Here is a 21,119-nt window from a genome sequence, read left to right on the forward strand (position 1 = left end):
AGGATAAAAAAGGGATACTTAAAATAGTTAATGTATACAAACATCATACATATTCACGTTCACGTTTGTTATATACCTTTAGTTAAAATTTAATATAAAATAGTATTTTTCTCTTTAATTCCCAAACACTTTACTTCTCAAACTTATCCCCAGTGATGTCCTCGAAATCCTTTATGAAAAACGAAGTAAGCATATGCATTACAAATGTATGAAAGATTTTCTAATTAATTTGATCGTTTCTCCAACTTTAAGCTAGACCGTTGAAATAAATCTTTTTTATTTTTTGTTTACTAGGTATATATATTTAGGAACAGAAACTTTCGTTTCAAAACAAACCAACAAATGTTTACATCAGGATGACCATTCCACGCAAGATAGGTTCAAAATAATTCTCACCCAAAGAAGAACTAAAAGCCCGCTCGCTACGCCACCGCATTAGCATAATTACGTGGGATCAATTTGAGAGATCATGCACTACGTACTCGCTTAGTACGTAGTGCTAGTGCCGATATATATATATATATATATATATATATATATATATATATATATATATATATCTATCCTCGACAAGGACTCCGATCGACTTTGTTCGTCCCAGCTTCGTTGTTGACCGCGTCGGGCTCTTGAAATAAATCAGTAACTGATCGATATGATCGAATTTTTTAGACAAGCATTTGATTGATGGATCGTAATACAAGTCCAAACAACAAGGCTGGTTAGAGAAATAGAGTTATGATTCTTAGAAAAAATGGGAAAAAGAGAATGGAATTAAAGTCTTTGTGGGGGTCCAACAGCTGTGGGACTGGGCATGATTGCATTGATTATGTCGGAAATTTTGGTTTTGTCTGGACTGAGAGTACATGATGGGCCTGAATCTTTAGATACAGAAAGTATGCTAGTTTCCAAATTCAATTTCCTCCATTCAAATTGTAACTATTTAAACATTAGCCAAAAGCAAACCATAGGAGTGTATATAATATATAACATCATATTGAAGTTAATATATATAACTACAACACCATATTGAAGTTAATATATATATATATATATATATATATATATATATACGTGTGTGTGGTTTACTAGCCAACTTCTTATATGGATTGTGTCACATGAAACCATTTCCAATAATAACCTATCGCAAGTGCAAGGGCATTAGAAAAATTAGTTGAGAGTAAGACAGGGCTAAGAAGTAAGAATTGAGTGACGAGAAAGTCTCAATGTAAAATTATTGAAGTGAGAAAGTCTCACATTGATTGTGTGTATAAATGAACATGTGTTTATACTTTATATATCAGTTGAACCTCTTTTCATTTCATTTAGTATCAATTGATTTTAAGATGAAATAATATTAAAAATATGACCAGGCTTTTATAATTTATTATAAGCCTAGATCATTCATTGTCCCATTAATTAAGGCGATAAGTTTTATTCGCTTTCCTTAGTTTTCAGGTAAGCTGCTATAGCTGACTTCCTCTCTTTCAGTATTTGTCATCTCAAATCACTATAATACTTCCAAATTCCAATAATATATACAATGAAATATGAATGTAGCAAAAAGGGTTTGTGAATTCGTGTGATATATTAATTGCAGCTTGACGTTAATGTACAGATGTCCTAGAGTAATTACATTATATTATGCTCGTTCAAGAAAGAAGACAAATACCATTATTATTGTTCTCTCTCTCTCTTTTTTTTTGGAGGGCTAGGTAGATAGAGAACTAGAGAGCATATAGATCTTATCCTAATTTTAGGTCAATTCGTATGGCATCCCTTTAGCCAAATTTTCCATATAGCTGTCGATAACATCCACAAGTCTCTTCATAGGGCATATCTTCTTGAGTAAGGTCTTTTGGACGCTAATAAGAAAACTCTCATCAAGTTTAGTGAACAAATTATATTTACGACTCTAGGCGATACTTTATTTTCTTCAAATTCTGTCGTGAATTGATTCAATTGACCAAACATACAACTAGACTCTTTTCTTCTAAATAAAACAGAGTTTTTTCTTGGATATTTATTTAGAATTTTTTGGATATTTAATCTATAATGTCCCTAAAAGGTCAGCAGGGAAGTCATTTGGATTGATAAGATAGATGGAAAAACCTCATACGTATACAATCCTTTTGGTTGGTAACAGTACTTTCTTATTAGAACCTCAACTTTGAATTAAAGTAATTATATTAAAAAAAAATACGACTCGTATATAATTATGGCGTCTATCGATGATATTATGATATCAAACAGTTCTAACATTTGATTAATTTCTTGGTTTACCTACGTGATTTTGTCCTCTGTGTGTGTACGTGTGACTCGTGAGAGAGAGAGAGAGGGAGAGCAAAGAGAGAGTACGTACTAAATTCTGAAATTTAAAGATCAAAGAACTAAACACGTTAACATGATGTTACATGGAAGATGTTAGAGAATATTTACGAGACAACACATACACATGCGCGCGAATATATGAAACTAATGACCATCTTTACGGAGATTAAAGACGATACGAAAACCCTATACTTATGTTACAAGTGTCAAGTTTCAGGTTTACTTCCTGTATTTCAAGATATTTTGAAACTACATCGGGTTATTATTTCATAAGCTGTTTCATTCAACTCACCAACTCCAGGAATGTTAAATATAAACGTAATGTAATATTCATAGAGAAGACAATATGTCAAATTTGGAGTGATGACAAAACAAGCCCCACATGACAATTATTTTTGACCTGGCTAGTTTTGCCAAAATAGCTATTTGAATTTTGAAGTTAATTAATTATTAAATTAACAAAAATTTAAGTTTTTAGTATAATAGCTAAAATTATAGTCTATTTTTTTTACGCTAATTATGAATTCTTGTATATAAGTAATTTATCGTTGTCAAAAATTTATTGACGGAATATAAGTAATTTATGGTTGACCTCTAACTCCTTTTTTTTTTTTTTTTTTTTTTTTTTTTTTTTTTTTTTTTTTTTTTCTGTAAGTCCATTAATGACGCCTGAAATAAGCGCACGCTTGTGTACGTAGTAATATTTTTTTTCTTCATACAATTAGTTTCTTAACCTATCTTGACTTTCCAATTTGAAACCTTAATAAATCATTTGTTGAAGATAGATACAAAAGCCTAGGGATGTCATTATTTGCACCAAAAATACATGGCTGTGATGGATTCTAGAAAGTGTCACGGCTTGAATAGTTGCAGTGGTAATACTGTCTATATGCATGGCGTTAAGCGTTGAGAATGTACGGAAAAACGCCAAATATGAGACCAGACTGGTCTCAGACGGCCAAAACACTTCCCTTGTCGCTTGGCAACTACTCGACCACTTTATAATTATATCTGAAACCTTTCAAGTCCTATAGACTTTGCTGCAATGTCAATCATGGCTTTCAAGTCCTACCGCTAAATCGAAAGTACCATGTATGAACTATATATGAATATTCAATCTTTGATTTTTTGGGATCGATTCCCAATGAAAAATAGTCAAGCCTAAAAGCAGTACAAAACCACGCTGTAGCGTTAAAAATAGTAATTATTAAAAGGCTAAACTAAACTACTGAAGCAATGCGAAGGGTAATATTGTTGTTGTTGTTGTTGGTTTTTTTTTTATTATGTCTGTTGGGTACCACAAGTTTCAACTGTAGCAAAGACAAATCGGCAAAGAAAATCGATCTCAGCCATGCACTTTCGATTTGATGATCAAATGATTTTATCTTTTTGAAGATTAGATAGATTCTCTGGATGTCACGTAACGATATGGAACCCACATATACACGTGCTTTTTTACTGCTTACAGTTGGGAGGGAATATGAATTTAGCCCCACACTGATTTTGAGAGATGGGGAAGAATGCCTCAAACAAATTTTCATTTTTTGCTCCTCACTTCTGAGAAGAAATTCGCTATAAATATCTACATGCTAAAAAAACATAAAATGATTTTTAAACCTTATTTCCCTAGCTAATCATGGATATCAGGTCAATTAATATAGGGAAACTTGATAAACCAAGCATTTTGTGAAACCACATTTAAAAATAAAGCCATGTTTTGGTACTCTTAGGAAAACCAAGCATTTTTGCTTATGAAAAGTCAAAAATGCCCTCACCTTCCTTCTTCTTTCCTCCTGCAGTAACAATTAAATGAGTTCAAGAAAATTGAAACAAAAACACAGAGCAAAACCCACGGGACCAAACCCACGAACGGCGAGAAAGGACGAAGCACGAACCGACGAAGCCCGAACCAGAGCGCCGACGCAAACCAGTCCTACTCGTCGCCGCCATTTCGCTCCTTCCTCTTCTTGTACAAAGCAGAGAAGAAATCGCCGACCCCTCGTCACCATCCCGACCACCATCATCCTCCACCGAGCAGAGCAGAGCGCCACCGCCGCGAGCTCGCCGTGGCCGCCGTGACACATCCTCCACCGCGCGCTTCAGGCCGAGGAAAAGAGACGTCGCCGGGAGTCGCGAGGACGCCGGAGCAAGAGCGACCACCGAGGAAGGAGTGAGTGGTTGCCGGAGAATCTAATTCCACGAAAATAAGGTGAGGAAGTCTCTTTCTCGGATGGATTTTCGAGCTAGGGTTTATAGCTCATAATTTGGGGATTTTGATTCCGGGATGATTTCTAAGCAATTGATTGTGTTTAGTTGATCTTTGGACCCGATTATTGATGTTGAGGACTTGAAATTGGTGATTGGTTTCGGATTTCTTGGTTGTGGTTTGAATTTGGCCGAATTTGTGAAAAAGAAAAACTGTTTGAACTGCCTCTGTAAATCGACGTGGACAGACCGATATGATCTGAGTTCTTATTTTTTGATATTTTTCATGGATAGTAGACTGTATGAGCTTTCTAAAATGACCAAGAACATGTAAATCCATTGAGTATTGAATGAGTTATGAATTTTCAAAGTTTGTGTTTCGCAGCAGTAAAACGGGATTTCCAGAATCGTAACAGTGAATTACGGGCTGTTTTTTATATAGCTATTCTTGTCGTATATATGCTTGTAATATCTCGTTAGAAAGCTACATGAGTCTACTTTCATTTGCCGCTAGAATCAATCGATTTCAAGTTTTGTAGCTCGAGTTATGATGGCTTAAGCGCTAGTGGGTCAGGCTGTCGGAAATTCTTTTGACTTGTTTATGTTTGTCGAGCGTTCGATTCTTGTGAGACCGACGCCGCAAAATCCGAGGAGGAAGAAGGAGTGAGGGTTCGATTCTTGTCGTATATAGTCAAGACTTTCAGGTGGATTTTATGTATATTTCAGACTTTTCAGTTATTTTATGTCGTGTATTTCAGACATTTCAGAAATTTTATGTAATGGATTTCATACTTTCCAGTTATTTATGTTTTGGATTTCATACATTTAAGTTATTTTATGTCTTTGATTTCAGACATTTCAGTTATTTTATGTCTTTGATTTCAAAACTTCCAGTTATTTATGTGTTGGATTTCAGACATTTAAGGTATTTTATGTAATGGATTTCAGACATTTCAGGTATTTTATGTAATGTATTTCAGACTTTTCAGTTATTTTATGTTGTGGATTTCAGACATTTCAGAAATTTTATGTAATGGATTCCATACTTTCCAATTATTTATGTGTTGGATTTCAGACTTTTCACTTATTTATAAATGAAAAGTCTGAAATCCAACACATAAATAATTGGAAAGTATGAAATCCATTACATAAAATTTCTGAAATGTCTGAAATCCACAACATAAAATAACTGAAGAGTCTGAAATACATTACATAAAATACCTGAAATGTCTGAAATCCATTACATAAAATACCTTAAATGTCTGAAATCCAACACATAAATAACTGGAAGTTTTGAAATCAAAGACATAAAATAACTGAAATGTCTGAAATCAAAGACATAAAATAACTTAAATGTATGAAATCCAACACATAAATAACTGGAAAGTATGAAATCCATTACATAAAATTTCTGAAATGTCTGAAATCCACGACATAAAATAACTGAAAAGTCTGAAATATACATAAAATCCACCTGAAAGTCTTGACTATATACGACAAGAATCGAACCCTCACTCCTTCTTCCTCCTCGGATTTTGCGGCGTCGGTCTCACAAGAATCGAACGCTCGACAAACATAAACAAGTCAAAAGAATTCCCGACAGCCTGACCCACTAGCGCTTAAGCCATCATAACTCGAGCTACAAAACTTGAAATCGATTGATTCTAGCGGCAAATGAAAGTAGACGCATGTAGCTTTCTAACGAGATATTACAAGCATATATACGACAAGAATAGCTATCTCAAAAACAGCCCGTAATTCACTGTTACAATTCTGGAAATCTCGTTTTACTGCTGCGAAACACAAACTTTGGAAATTCATAACTCATTCAATACTCAATGGATTTACATGTTCTTGGTCATTTTAGAAAGCTCATACAGTCTACTATCCATGAAAAATATCAAAAAATAAGAACTCAGATCATATCGGTCTGTCCACGTCGATTTACAGAGGCAGTTCAAACAGTTTTTCTTTTTCACAAATTCGGCCAAATTCAAACCACAACCAAGAAATCCGAAACCAATCACCAATTTCAAGTCCTCAACATCAATAATCGGGTCTAAAGATCAACTAAACACAATCAATTGCTTAGAAGTCATCCCGGAATCAAAATCCCCAAATTATGAGCTATAAACCCTAGCTCGAAAATCCATCCGAGAAAGAGACTTCCTCACCTTATTTTCGTGGAATTAGATTCTCCGGAAACCACTCACTCCTTCCTCGGTGGTCGCTCTTGCTCCGGCGTCCTCGCGACTCCCGGCGACGTCTCTTTTCCTCGGCCTGAAGCGCGCGGTGGAGGATGGGTCACGGCGGCCACGGCGAGCTCGCGGCGGTGGCGCTCTGCTCTGCTCGGTGGAGGATGATGGTGGTCGGGATGGTGACGAGGGGTCGGCGATTTCTTCTCTGCTTTGTACAAGAAGAGGAAGGAGCGAAATGGCGGCGACGGGGAGGACTGGTTTGCGTCGGCGCTCTGGTTCGGGCTTCGTCGGTTCGTGCTTCGTCCTTTCTCGCCGTTCGTGGGTTTAGTCCCGTGGGTTTTGCTCTGTGTTTTTGTTTCAATTTTCTTGAACTCATTTAATTGTTACTGCAGGAAGAAAGAAGAAGGAAGGTGAGGGCATTTTTGACTTTTCATAAGTAAAAATGTTTGGTTTTCCTAAGAGTATCAAAACATGGCTTTATTTTCAAATGTGGTTTCACAAAATGCTTGGTTTATCAAGTTTCCCTTAATATACGTGTCTTTTGCCAAAGATTAGGTTGGTGATTTTTTCTTTGGACTTGTTTATCCTACACTTTAGGAATATTGTTCATTGATACCTATATTCGAACATTGAGTGATAAACTAATTATTTCTATTTTTTTTTTCTTAAACTTAAAGTAAGATTACTGGCTCATTGTTTTTTTCTTTATTTTTTATTTTATTTTTTTTTTATATCTAACCATTTTAAGATTTTTTTTTTCCAATCAAATAAGATTACTCGTCGTCTTGCCACTCGTCGACTCGTCTATGTAGGATTCAACACATAAATCCGACTTAAAATATATATATATATATATATATATATATATATATATATAAAAAAAAACAGAATTTGCAAAGAACGAAATTAGCACACACAAATTTATAGTGGTTTAATTTCATGAAAGCTACGTACATTTTGTCGCTGCAGATTCTCACTAAAACTCAAATCGAGAGAAAATATGTTTACAACTCTCTTGCACTTTACAAAGAACAACGATCCGCAAATCATCGTCGAAAGTTCTTCAGTCGTCCCCTCGGCGGCGATTAGACTCCACACCTCTAACCACTCATTCGTCCACTTGTCATCTCGTCTCCTAGCCAAGACCCAAGACCGGATGGCCCTACTCGTCCACTCGCCTCCTGGGCCAAGACCAAGACCAGAAGGCCCAACTCGTCTTCTCGTTGACTTGTCCATTCCTCGTCTCACCTCTAGGCCAAGACATAAGACCGGAAGGCCCTAATTGTCCACTCGTCATGTCAAGGCTTAAGCAAGCCCAAGGACTCGATTTCGGATAGGACCCACTATTTCACCTCATGCACAAACCTCAAGATTTTGTAAATATCATCTCAATAGTCATCTTTGAGGTAACTCTAACTCTCTTTCAACTAAGGAAAAACTACGCTCATTTCTCTACTCACTTGATTTTCTTTACTCAAACACACTTGAGACTAAAAATGAGAATTGAGTTAAGTCCCCTCACCTCACATTACGTCGCCACTAATGTTGAGCTTCGGGAGAAAACCCTCCGCGTCCCGATAGTTCACTTTTCTCTCTTTTTCTAGTAAGCAACGACGAAGAGCTCACTTCCGGCGAGAAGTTATCGCGAGGAGCCACCGCATCTACTCTCAAGTGTTTCTCGAGAATCATTGACTACTCTCAAGTCTTTCCCTAGAATCATTGATTGAGAAGCATTTCCAGCTCACGACCCCAAATCACTCTTTCTTTCTCGACTTTAAGATTCCTTCCCTTGATTGTGATTCATAGGGTATCCCGAGAATCTCGGTTATTCGGTTTATATCCCAAAGAGCCCCTCGAAGTCCATGAAAACAACTCAAGGCAATCGAAACGGAACATGTGTCAATGTCAGCTCCCACCGCATGTCCTGCAAGCGTTATCCGAGAAATAGCATTGACATTAATGATTCATATAAACTAATAAATAAATATGAAGTTTTAAATAAAATTATATTTTTCTATCTAATTTTTCGACCTTCAAAATTTATAAATTAGTACCCTTTGATTTTTATTTATTATTTATTTTTACATATTGGCCTCACCTAATTTATATGGTTATTATGTCTGCATTTTCACTAGGGTGGTACTCCGTTTAAACCTTTAGCTTATAAATAAAAGGATAAAATCATACATAAAATGAATTTTATACACACAAATTGAAATTCATGAAGACAATTTTTTTTTTTTTTTTTGGATTTTGGGCTAGGATGTGCCCTTCAGTTTTTTAATTTTGGACCACCCTAAGCCCGCCAAAAGTTCAGGCCCACCAAGCCCAGCACGAAAATGCATGTGTGGCGAGCTAAATTGAAATCATCAATCAAAACGAAAAAAAAAAAAAAAAAATCGGCGTTTGCAAGTAGTGTACATATATATATATATACATATATATATACACACACACACACATATATATATATATATATATATATATATATATATATGATTGTGTGTGTGTGTGTGTGTGTGTGTGTGTTCTACTATGTAGAAAGAAACTCAAACGGAGTTAAGATTTTATAATACGGAGCAGGAAAGCCATACTGTTAAGCAGCTTTATATTGTTTGTTTAATTAAAAAAGGAAGAAGCATATTACCGCGTATGAATTCATTATCTTTAATAAGCTGATTTTTTTATTTTTTCTAATTTATTGATGGAGCTGAACTTTATCCATGAATCGGATTCCTTATACCACTAGACTCATTTTGGAATCACTAATAGGTTGGCGGACAGTTATAAGAATTAAGATGCGATGCCCATTTATTTTTCAAGTCTTTTTCAACGTACATCTAATGTTTTTTTTTTAAGGCGTGCCAAACCAAATTTTTATATCGTAGATATAATCTATACAAATTGCATTTACCGTAGTATTCAAACATAAGATATATATGATACAAATCACTGTAATAAGGGTTTGTAAATTTAGCGGTCATTGTTAATACTTCGAAAAGCTACTTGGTAAGGAACTTAATCTTTTGTGTTGATTTATCCGTAGCACATACTTCTATAGTGATGATTTATCCTAAAATTGTTTCCATCGCAAGAACAAAAAATATTAATAGTTACATAATCGCCTAAAGATACATCGCTACATTTATATATTGAAACTATTAAGAAAAACAGTAATACAATGTCCGGGAAGATTATTCATACAAATAATAATTATAATATAAAAAAAGTATTATAGGTGTCGCATAATATAAGCTTTATCAAATTTCTTGAAATCCACTCGTAGAGAAAACATGTATCGGCGAGACTTCCATCCATTCGCCACGTCGATTTCGCTTAAATATTTTTATTTTTTTACACAAAAAAGAAAAAGAAAAAAATGGTGTATGCATGGGAATAAGGCCAAGCGTCTTAGCTTGGCAGTCTCAAATAATGGAACTCGAACTGCAATGCGATGATGTTATTAAGAAGAATACGATAAAACAATACAAATTACCGAAGCGTAAATTAATACACTGACTGACTGACTGACACACATATGATATGATGTAATATAATATTAATATATAATATCAGATATCAACTTTACAAGGAGGAGATCGGAGGAGAGGGAGTTGTCCGACGACGCCCCGCCGGAGTCCCACCACGACGTCGCAGGTGACGTAGAAGCCGTAGTGGGCCGTCCGTACAGGCCCGGCCTTCCAGCGGAGGCGGCCCTGAAGCACGACGCGCATCCCCACGACGCCGTACGTCCCGGCGTCGGCCGCGAGCCCGACCGCCGCGGCGGCGGAGACCTGGACGGCCTCTCCGCCGCCCAGCACCGGCGACATGGCCACGGCGCCGCGGCGCGTCAGCACGAGCGGCGGGAGCGGCGCGGGACGCGTGAGGGGCTCGTCGCGGTAGGCCACGTGGGCGGAGAGGCGGTCGAGGAACGCGGTGGCGCGGCGGTTGGGGTTCCTTGCGACCACCGTGAACTGCAGCGCCGCCGTGACTTCTGGAGGCTGGGAGTCGGGAACGGCGGTGGCGGCGAGGGCGTAGGCGGCGGCGGCGACAACGTTGAAGTGCGGCTTCTCGGGTCGGTAAACGAGCCATAGGACCAGCGCGGTGGCCCCCGCCAGGAGGAGGAAGATCGAGAGGGCCGCAAAGATGGCCCGCCGCGCCGGGTGCCGGCCCGGGCCCACCCGCCGCGGCTTCTCGTGGTGGTCCTGACCTTCTGGCCCTCCTCCTTCTTGCTCTTGATGATGATCCTCAGCTGCCATATTTGTGTGTACAGTGAGAGAGAGAGAGAGAGAGAGATTGTGTTGTATTGAAAGAAATAAAGAGGGAAAGAGGAAGGATAATGGAATGGGATGCCAATTAATTAACTAGTGTTGTTGTGTTCTTCTTCTTTCTTCTTTATTACACTACTTTTTTTCTTTCAAGTCACTTGAAGCTTTGTTCTTTTCTTTTAGGAAAAATTATGATATTGTGAAAGGCGTGGAATTTGATTTATTCTGTGGTAATCTCGCTCTCCTCCTCGTCATCTTTTTTTCACTCTATTATTGTGTGATTAACTTCATACAATGGCATGACTGTTTAGGATTCACCACAGTTAGCACATTTTAAATTAGTTAAAAAAAAAGCTTGTTGTCTTGTAGAAATAGCCGACAAAAACCGAGTGACGTCAGACGGATAACTCTCTGCTTGTTATTGCGACAAAACTCTCGTACCTGGCACGAGATCGCAGTAAACTATTATTAGGCTTTGTTTTGTCGCCTTGTGTCACGTATCATCCTATATTACTAATAATATCTCACGTGTCATGTAAACAATATTTCCACGTCTAAATATAAGCACATGTAACATTTTGCATGCCTTTCCCGGTGTCTGACGTTTCAAGACATTGAGCATAAATGCTCCAAAGTCAAACAAGCAAGGAAAAAAATTAGATGAGCACAGAAAGAGAAAAAAAAAATCCCAAATGAAACCAAAACTCACTAACTGATCCAAGCAAGGACAACAAATCAAACTAATATAAACAAACCTTAAACGTGTACAAACAAACAAGTACTAATAAGCTGGTTTATCTGAGGTCTGAGAGCTAGCTAAGCGTATTCTAAATTCTAAGATATGTATTACCCACACACAAATATTTGCTTCCAAATACATACGGAGCAAGCTTAACTTTTCAAGCCAATAAACACTCACACTTGAGACACTGCACCAAGTCATATCACTAAAACCTACTCTTTTGTTACATACTACAAGAACGTCCTACACGTCAAAAATCTCAGACACTCATTGTTATGTGTTATGATTGTTTTTTTCTCTTACAGAAGTGATTACTTTTGTGGAACACTAGTGATTGGAGGGTCAGTTCGCGCTCTGACGCACGAACTGTCCTTTCACTCTTGGCCTCTGTTCGGCGAGCTTTTTTCGACTCTGATATCTCACCTGTGCAAATAAATAATGAACCAACGAAATGAGAATTTTTATATATTATAAATTCAGAAAAAGTATTCTCAAATAAGCAACCGATTGGTGCATTTGCTCTAGCCGTGTTCATAGTTTAGTTCAAAAGTTCACGGTTGAGCATTAATATTAACGGAAATGGAAAATGTATTTTTTTAGTACCTTTTTATGAAAACAACGATCTTTTCGCTTCATCCGGAACTTAGCCAAAGCAGCTTCTCTCTGAGTTATCCAAACAGAATCCATACCTCTGAACTTCTCAGGACCAAACTGTCCATTATTGAGGTCTCTCCTCAGGCTCTGAGCTGGAGCCAAGTTGGCCTTGCCATTTTCTTCGGGTGTTCTGATTGAAGTTGTACATTCTTCGCTCCTTCTATTGCGGGCGTAACCGACGTTGCTTTGATCAGCAGAAAGAGGGTCCAGTTTCGAGTCCTCGATGAGCTCTGAAGCATCGTGGTCTTTCCCGGCTTGTTCAGTGGACTTATAATAACTAGTTTCCTCTGACAGGTGATTCTCTCGGCCTTCACACTGGATTGACGTATCATTAGTGTCAAACAGTTCTTTCTCACTCCGGCTTTCTGAAACGGGACTCCACACGGGGGATAGATTTGACCGGACGTAATACAAAGACGGCAAAAACTGGCCATTTGGTCCAGTAGAAAGCTTCTCAAAGCGATGACCTGTTACTGGAATTGGTTCAAGCCGCTGTGGGCTTCGTGGCGATTCTTGGCTATCCCAGTATCGAGCAAAGCCCATAGGCTGTTCATGTTGCTGCTGAGAATCGTTGATTATATTTCCAAAGGATTGATTCAATGGTGTCGTTTCTTCAGATTCCTTCACAGCCTCCTTTGGTTTAGTGGGGCCATTAGGATGTGTGGTGAAAAGGGGCTGCAATGTAGGACTGTTGTTGTACCTGCAGATAGAAATTAGGAAAAAGGATCAACGAATTTCGCCTGAAATATTTTCATTGTAGTGAACAAATTATAGTAACTTTCACTTGTATCAAGTATCAGCGTGATTTCTTCGAAAGAAACAAAATGACAACTGATCTAAATACGATAAAGAACTAACCATGAAAATGCAGAGGCATTAGAATGAGTCATTTTAGGCTCTTCAATTGTAACTTGGCTATGTGAGCCTCGTGAAAGATTTCCTCCCAAAGAAAGTTCCATACTAAGAAGATGCTCAGACTTATCTGTGCCATCATTGACAGTAGAGTGACTATTATTGCATCTCACGAGCTTGCCAATGAAACCGTTCACACCAACTTCTCGTGGTTGCGTAAACATTTCATCATCACGACTGCTCTTAATCTCGTTGATAAGGTTAGCCAGGACACTTTCGTCTAGCTTCGCTCTTTTAGCAATAATGTGGTCTTCTTCCAATCTCAACACAATCGACTTATAAGCCCCATTGCAAGATACAACCTCTGGCTTGTAAAGGTTTGACTTCTCTGTGATGAAAAGTATAATCAGATGTTATAAGATCGAAAAGGGAAATTTTTTTTTATCAAATAAGTTCAGAGAGAGAGAGAGAGAGAGAGAGAGAGAGAGATATGGTATACCTCTAGTCTCGCACACATCTATGTCCAAACCTTCGTCCAGTTTTTCACCATCTTCTTTCTTCACGTTGGATTCTTTAAATTGATCACGGCTCCGCTTTAAAAGTTTCTCACTCTCAGCCTCCAAGTTTGGTGTTGTACAAGAGCTCTGCAAAAAGTGGAAGCAAAACATGCACTCTAATGTAAAACTTCATGATTTACTCAAAACAAAGCAGTCTCACTTTGATTTCAAAATGAGCTTGGCTAGTAGTATATCGTCTTGTAGACGGATCAGAATTATAGCTTTCATAGAGGAGCTTCTATTCATACCATTTTTCACTTTAAGTTACAAACACTTGGATTATAATCTAAGAAGTCAATATGCATTTACCAACTAAGGGAAACCAGAACATTCTTGGCACCTACTCCGAGCATGAGATTTAGCACAACAGTTTGTATTCAAGCAATTATAGCCGGAAAAACAAGACATTGTTTAGTGATTCACTCACTTGGGCGTCACTTCCTTTCTCACTCCGGTCCTTAGTGGTCGGAGAAGAAATCAAAGAGTCGCTCGAACGATCTCTGGGCAGCAAATGTTTCCCAGAAGCGGGATCCACTATCTGCTTTTTCTGCTGAGCCAAGTTATGAGGAACTTGTCTCTGAAACAACCGAAAAAACAAAAATCCCCAGTTAAATCATAACACGCCATGCACAGAGCACTAATATATATATATATATCCAACGATGCAATCAGAGGCTTAAAAAACGAGACAAACGGGTGTACCAAGTTCCTTCTCCAGACATGCCGCCAAAGGTTACTCAGCTCATTTCTCCTGAGAGGCTTAATCAGATAGTCAGCCGCGCCTTTCAACATACATTTGAAGACCATGCTAACTGAATCCTGTGTGGACATCACTGCGATTGAAAATAAAAAACAAAGTATTCTGTTAAGCTTCGTGTGTTTGACTAATTTCAACGAAAAAAAAAGTGCAGATGTCTCGGATTAACATACTTATGACAGGAATCTCTTTACAAACGTCGTGTTCCGTGACTAAAGAGAGAAGTGCAAATCCAGATATTAAGGGCAAATCCATTTCGGTCAATATGAGGTCTATGCTCTGAGCGCTCTCCTTCAGAGTCTCCCATGCTGTTAGCCCATCAGACACCGCAGAAACTAGCGGCCCAAACAACCAAGAGTTAGTTTTTTTTTTTTTTTTTTTCTTTTCAGATTTGGATTTGTCATCTCCAGATAGTGTTAAAAGACATCACAATTCCATCAAAACTGCTTAAGCTAACAAACGATGTCAAGTAGAAAATGAGAGCCTGAGCAATTAAAATATTTTCAGTCCAATCTTCCTATATATACTATGAGCTAATCGTGTAAAAAGATACCGAATTTATATTTAATTCCATAACAGATCAGACTTATAATAGAGCGTATAAACCAGTTAATACTTGATACTCGTAGATTTGGAATGAGAGAGAGAGAGAGATTATTGTCATAGTCTGACGAAGAAGAAAAAGTAAAGACAAGCAAAATTCCAAAAGCAAACAAACAAATTAAAAAGAAGAAGAAGACATTGGGAAAGAAAGATGATTGATTACCAGTGTAACCACATTTGCGAAGAAGAGCAGTGACAACCTGGCGCGTGGAATCATCAGCTTCAACCAGAAGGACTCTCAGAACCATCCTTGGAATTTCATTTTCCCACTTGGAAACGACATACCCTTCTTCTTTTTCTAGGTCTTGATCTTCATTTCTCTCGATCATTCTATGTTCAGACCTTTCTCCTTCTTCTACCATTTCAGACAAGACTACAAACAACAATCAGAACGAGATTCCTCAGAATTTCAAATACCCTAACTAATCAAATAATTTTTTTATCAAAGAGAAATCCGTACCTTATTCTAAATATTCAAATCAAGAAAAATATATGATCGCTGCTTGCTTCTAATGAGAGAGTTGTAGAGCTTAAAGATAATGCCTTGACTAAGCACGGAAACAAATAAACAGTAATCCCTCATTATTAATATTATTACTGTCATATTATAAGAAAAAATCTCTAAATCATAGCCGCGAAATTAGAGAGAGAAGAATAAAAAGATAGCTTGGCGCTCGGATGGATCAAAAGGTGGAACGTGATTGGCCCCGAATTGGTGCGTCCACGTGGCGCGTTATCAGCCACCGTCTATGATATTTCTTGGGGCCTTTGCGTGGCTGTGATTCCCCTCCGTCGCGCTCGCGGGACCCACAAGGAAACTTTAAATTTAATTGCTGGTGTGGAAGATTTTGAAAGAAGACGGGGGTTCTACTTCTAATATTTTATTTTGTTGAAAACTTGTGGTTGCCACGTCATCTCGCCCATCACACATCAGTTTATGATGGTCGGGAGTGAGACACGTGGACAGCCATCCCATAGAATCTTCTTTCGTTTCTCCTTCTTTTTGTTAAGAAAGAACTTTCTTTCCTTTTTTTTTTTTTTTTTTTTTTTTGAAAAACAACTTTCTTTCCTTTCGTTTGGTTTAGTTTCAGTGGGCGCCGAATTTTCATTTTGGTCCTCTTTTTTCCCTTGAATTTGATTAAATTTTGGGAAGGTACTATATTAATTTTATAGTTATACCTTAAAATTTAAAAAATTAGAGGATATATATTTTTCGGACCAAAATACTCTTAATCCTGAAACATAACTTTTTATAGTAAGCTCCAACTCCACGCAAAGCTTGTTTTATTTTTGTTTTTTTTTTATTTGCTAATTATGACAATGAGCTGAAAAAAAATCGTATTTTCTCAGCATAATTTAACAAATTAGCTTATATTTATAAAAAAAAAAAATTATGAAAAACAACTCGAAACATTTTCACAAAATCTCTCATCTGAAATTTGTAGTACTTGATAATTTTTTTGTGAGATACTTTGATTGGTGAGAAACAACGAAATTAACTAAAAAAAATAATATGATAAAGAATACATGTGTTAGTTATTAGTTGTTGGTTTAAATGATATTCCTGTCCAAAATACTAAAGATAGTTGTATGAACCTAATTTTTTAAAATCTTTACACACACACACACACACACACACACACACACACATATATATATATATATATATATATATATATATATATATATATATATATATATATATATATATATCATGAATCATGTTTTTTGAACGCCTTTATTACGCTTGTATATATACATCTACGATGAGATGTATTTAGAACTTTTCAAATATATTATTCTCATGATTCGGCACCATGGGACCTTCAAAATTCGCATATTGATCTAGTCAAATATGCATCGAGTGTAATGATAAATATATGATCAGAATTTTGTATGTGTAAATTAATATATATATATATATATATATATATATATATATAAATATATATAGCCGTGTTGCCCTTAGGCAACCCATTATTATGATGGGATTAAAAAATTAAGAACATTAATATTTTTCTCTATATCAAAAGAGTATCGATTATATCAGCGCAACTAATAATAATTATTTTCAATATCAAAATATCCATTTTTTCACGATTGTCACATTTTAACGCGGCGGCGTTAATTTTCTTTACTCTTAATTTCTAGGGAAAATAAAATATATATACTCTGTGTCGAAGTGAAATGTTGAGTTTAACTTTTGATTTTTAAAAATGTCGAGTTCATATCATCTGATTAACTAAAATGACGAAATTATATCTTGAAATGAATAACAATATCACAAATCTCTTTTTTATTTATATTAACTCTTATATAAGAAAAATTGAATTAAATCCAAACCAGTATCCTAATTTCCAAATTTTCAATTTTGAAATAAAAATAACCTTAAATTGAAATTAAATAATAAAACTCATATCTTCTAAGTGATGACTTCATTCCGTGTTCGAATTGCAACTATGAATTCTGGATTCTCTGTTCGAATATGTGATTTTGATTACTATCAACTGTCGATTTTTACCCCTTTACATATTTCTGTGTTCTTCATATTAAGAGACTGTTGTTTATTTTTTAATTTTTAAATAAATTATATATATGACATGAATAAATAAAGATAATTGAGGTTTACATATTGTTGTTGTATAAAAATAGATTCAACAATTGTCTCGACGATTGTATAACCTGTAACAAATTGAATACAAAGATCGGACTTTTCTGATACTAGACGAATCTCAATACAAGAAGTTCTACAATACGAATATGGTTTTTTGTATATAGAATGCAGTCTGTTCTTCTCCTTTGTCCTTCTTCCTCCTTTTATATCTTTTTCCTTAGGGTAGGTTGATCAGACCCACGTCCTGTCAGTTATTGTGTAACCGTGTAAAATAACTTTCCTTCAGTTATTTTGCGGTTTCTTTTGTGCCTACGTGGCCAAGTAAGCATTATTTTGACGTCTATTATTGTGCCGAGAAGCTTTTATTAGACTTAATCGGCATTGAAGCTTAACTTATGCTTCATTGCGTTTCTCATGTTAAAATACCTTTGGTCGATATTTTATTTAGTCTGTTCGGTGTTATTAATATTCCGATTATAACACATATAAATATCATAGACAACGTCAATGAAAAGTAAATAAAAATTTAATAAAAAGAAGATTTGTGATACTGTTGTCTATTTCATGGTATACTTTCGTCATTTTAGTTAAACAAAATGTATGAACTCAACATTTTTTAAAACAAAAGTTTGAAGTCAACATTTCACTAAAACACAAGGTATACATGTGTCATTTTCCTTAATTTTATGTACAAATTATCGTGTGTTTCTTATAAATAAATCCTATTGTAATTCATTTTTACCCTTGTAGTAAATCTCAGTGTTATAAGTACATAGATTTATCCATCAAAGCCACCCACTAACAATAACACTCCAAAAGGAAAATATACTAAAACGTGAGAGACAGAAACAAACAAATTATTAAACAAAGATAGCCAAAAGATATTACATAACTGAAATTAAAGAGAGTGCAATATTACTACAGTATCTACAGCAACTCTCTTAGTCATTTATCAAATGATATGTTGCTCTTAATTTATCTTCTTTCGATGTTTAACGGAGCGGTAAATAGGGTTATAATGCCATTACAGTAAATTTGGACTTATGGTAGGAAAAAAGGTTGGAAATCCCATCATTCTGGTTTTAAAAATCGAGTGGAAGGATTCCTTCCACGAGAGGATGCGTGAATGGAAGGATTTCCTTCCGTTGGACACGTGATAGAGCACGGATAAAAGTAAAAGTCCTTCTTTCCATGTGTTCCACTGATTATTTGACTTTTGATTTTAATATTTTTTATTTTAAAAAAACACTAGATCGTTGGATTTGTGACCTTTGTAAACCCAACGACCATAAATAAACCTGTATAAATGTAACTTTGGAGGCTGAATGATTTTTTTATTTAATTTTTAATCATTTTTTTCATTCTCCAATAAATATCTCCATATTTATTGTCATTTATTCACAGCTCACAATACAATCTTCTCATATCTCATAAAATCTTTTCATAAATTTATTTTTATTATAAAGTTTTTATATATAATTTTTTTATGTAGTCATCAAATATATTTTTAATATATAGTTTTAATTTTTTTAAAATGTATTCTTCTCATCGAAGCTCTTCTCGTCAAAATATATGAAATATATTTGTATTTGTAACTTTGGAATATATGAATAAAGGTAGTCTTTCTTCTACGAAAGCCATTTTCAATAAATTATTCTTCATTTTTTTACTTTTACATTTTAGTCATTCTTTGAAAAAAAAACTACATTTTAATCTTTTAGAAAATATTTATTTTAATTATTTTTTTAAAATGTATGGAAGTAGAAATTTCCACCAATGGAATAAAATTTTCCCTTCCATTCCATAGTGAGTGAAATTACGATCAACACTGAAAATAGTAATTATTTCTGGTCAAACTTGGATTTTTTGTCCAATAAAAGTGGATTTCCACTTCTTTCCACACGGTCAAATTTACATTACAACCGGAAATAGTGTCAATATTGAAAATTATGGGGTTCACATGATTGAGCAACGGACTACAAACAAAAAATATAAATAAAGAAAAAGGCATCTCATGTCATGTTTATCTTCATTCATAGCTTTTTTTTTTTTTTGGGGGGGGGGTGTATAGCCTATTTGTTCATACTTGCTTGCTTAAACAATATTTTAAGTCACAAAATAAGACATGATGACGATGATGTCGCTTATAAATTAACTTTTACATGAAATTAACGTGTAGATATGTAACTCAAGACAAAAATTATTACAAAATAAATCAGTTTTAAATACATGTATGTACAATATCTCACAAATTATCCTATTTTATTGAAGTAACGAAAAAAAAAACCCTTCAGACTTAAAGCGACATATTTTGTCATTTACGTTTGAGTCATCATTTTCCCTTTAGTGATAAGTAAAAAAAACAAATAAAAATGGATGTTGAAACTCGAAATTCGAATTTATTGATTAAAATACTTACAAATATATCTCATGTATTCTTTTATTATTATTACTGTTATTATCCCTCAATTTTTAGTCCTCAACTTTCCTCAAAAAAAAAAAAAAAAAAAAAAAAAATAGTCCTCAACCACAATCTCCCCCCCTCTTAAATATGTCTCCACTCTCCATTCGCTTAAAGAAAAAGCATTCGTCAATATTTAAAGCTCTCCACTATCAAGGTACGTTTACTAAAGTACCGTACCACATTCATCAATATTCTTAATTTATAAACCGTAAGTACTCAACTAACAGTTAAGTATTATAAAATATATTATAAAAAGTTTGTATAATATAAACGGTAACGTGCAATTCTGCAGGGGCTGAAGGTCGCGACGGCACTCTGTACCCGGAAGATTATTGTTCAATCCGACTGCCAGAGTATAATAAAACAACTCTAACGGCCTGAGCCACCAGCCACGGAAATCGGTCTTATACTCGAAGAAATCAAATGCCTTGGTGACAGCTTCGAAGAGATAAAGTTTTCGTATGTTAATCGTGAATGTAATAGAGCAGCACACAAGTTTGCTAGATATTCCCTTTGTTTTGATACTGATGTAATATGGGACGAAAGAGCCCCTCCTTGGTTGTATGATGACATTTTGGCTGATATGCCTTAATAATAATTATGCCTGTTACTTTAAAAAAAAAAAAAAAAACGGTAACCTGCTGTAAATATTCTCAATCTAATAGAATATGACCTTTTTCTCACTACCATGATCAATACATAAAATTAAAAAAAATAACCAACTTAAATATTTAACATTGCTAAATAATCAACATTTGGTAAATCTTAACTAAATAGCCGTAAATAATGACGTGACCTAATATATGGAGGTGACTATCTATCTAAGATTTACGTATGTAAATACATAAAAATAGCTATTTACGTAAGATTTACCAAA

The 21,119-nt window shown here is 35.5% G+C and overlaps 2 protein-coding genes across 2 annotated transcripts; both read right to left on the minus strand.

Annotated features, from left to right (window-relative positions):
• Window positions 1–10,082: 10,082 nt before the first annotated feature.
• Window positions 10,083–11,434, minus strand: LOC149400241 (Late embryogenesis abundant (LEA) hydroxyproline-rich glycoprotein family). The gene has a single exon (XM_089612987.1). The coding sequence runs from the start codon at window positions 10,988–10,990 to the stop codon at window positions 10,304–10,306; it is 687 nt and encodes a 228-aa protein (XP_089469113.1). The 5' UTR covers window positions 10,991–11,434; the 3' UTR covers window positions 10,083–10,303.
• Window positions 11,435–11,725: 291 nt separating this feature from the next.
• Window positions 11,726–15,997, minus strand: LOC149400242 (two-component response regulator-like APRR9). The gene is made up of 9 exons (XM_089612326.1): window positions 15,625–15,997; window positions 15,328–15,537; window positions 14,735–14,896; window positions 14,507–14,637; window positions 14,232–14,381; window positions 13,747–13,891; window positions 13,254–13,635; window positions 12,345–13,095; window positions 11,726–12,164 (listed from the first exon to the last, which is right to left on the minus strand). The coding sequence occupies exons 2-9, from the start codon at window positions 15,524–15,526 to the stop codon at window positions 12,084–12,086; spliced, it is 2,001 nt and encodes a 666-aa protein (XP_089468452.1). The 5' UTR covers window positions 15,527–15,537; window positions 15,625–15,997; the 3' UTR covers window positions 11,726–12,083.
• Between the last annotated feature and the right edge of the window lie 5,122 nt (window positions 15,998–21,119).

This window comes from Urtica dioica, chromosome 4, assembly GCF_054948205.1.
Source record: "Urtica dioica subsp. dioica isolate 48M chromosome 4, U.dioica_male_clone48M_v1_H2, whole genome shotgun sequence".
Taxonomy (NCBI): Eukaryota; Viridiplantae; Streptophyta; class Magnoliopsida; order Rosales; family Urticaceae; genus Urtica; species Urtica dioica.

Coding starts and splice junctions, on each gene's coding strand:
- LOC149400242 (XM_089612326.1), bottom strand. CDS start 15,526: ATGGTAGAAGAAGGAGAAAGGTCTGAACATAGAATGATCGAGAGAAAT. Junction 14,382..14,506: donor ATGTCTGGAGAAGGAACTTG/GTACACCCGTTT, acceptor CGGTTGTTTCAG/AGACAAGTTCCTCATAACTT. Junction 13,636..13,746: donor AGATGTGTGCGAGACTAGAG/GTATACCATATC, acceptor TTTTCATCACAG/AGAAGTCAAACCTTTACAAG.
- LOC149400241 (XM_089612987.1), bottom strand. CDS start 10,990: ATGGCAGCTGAGGATCATCATCAAGAGCAAGAAGGAGGAGGGCCAGAA.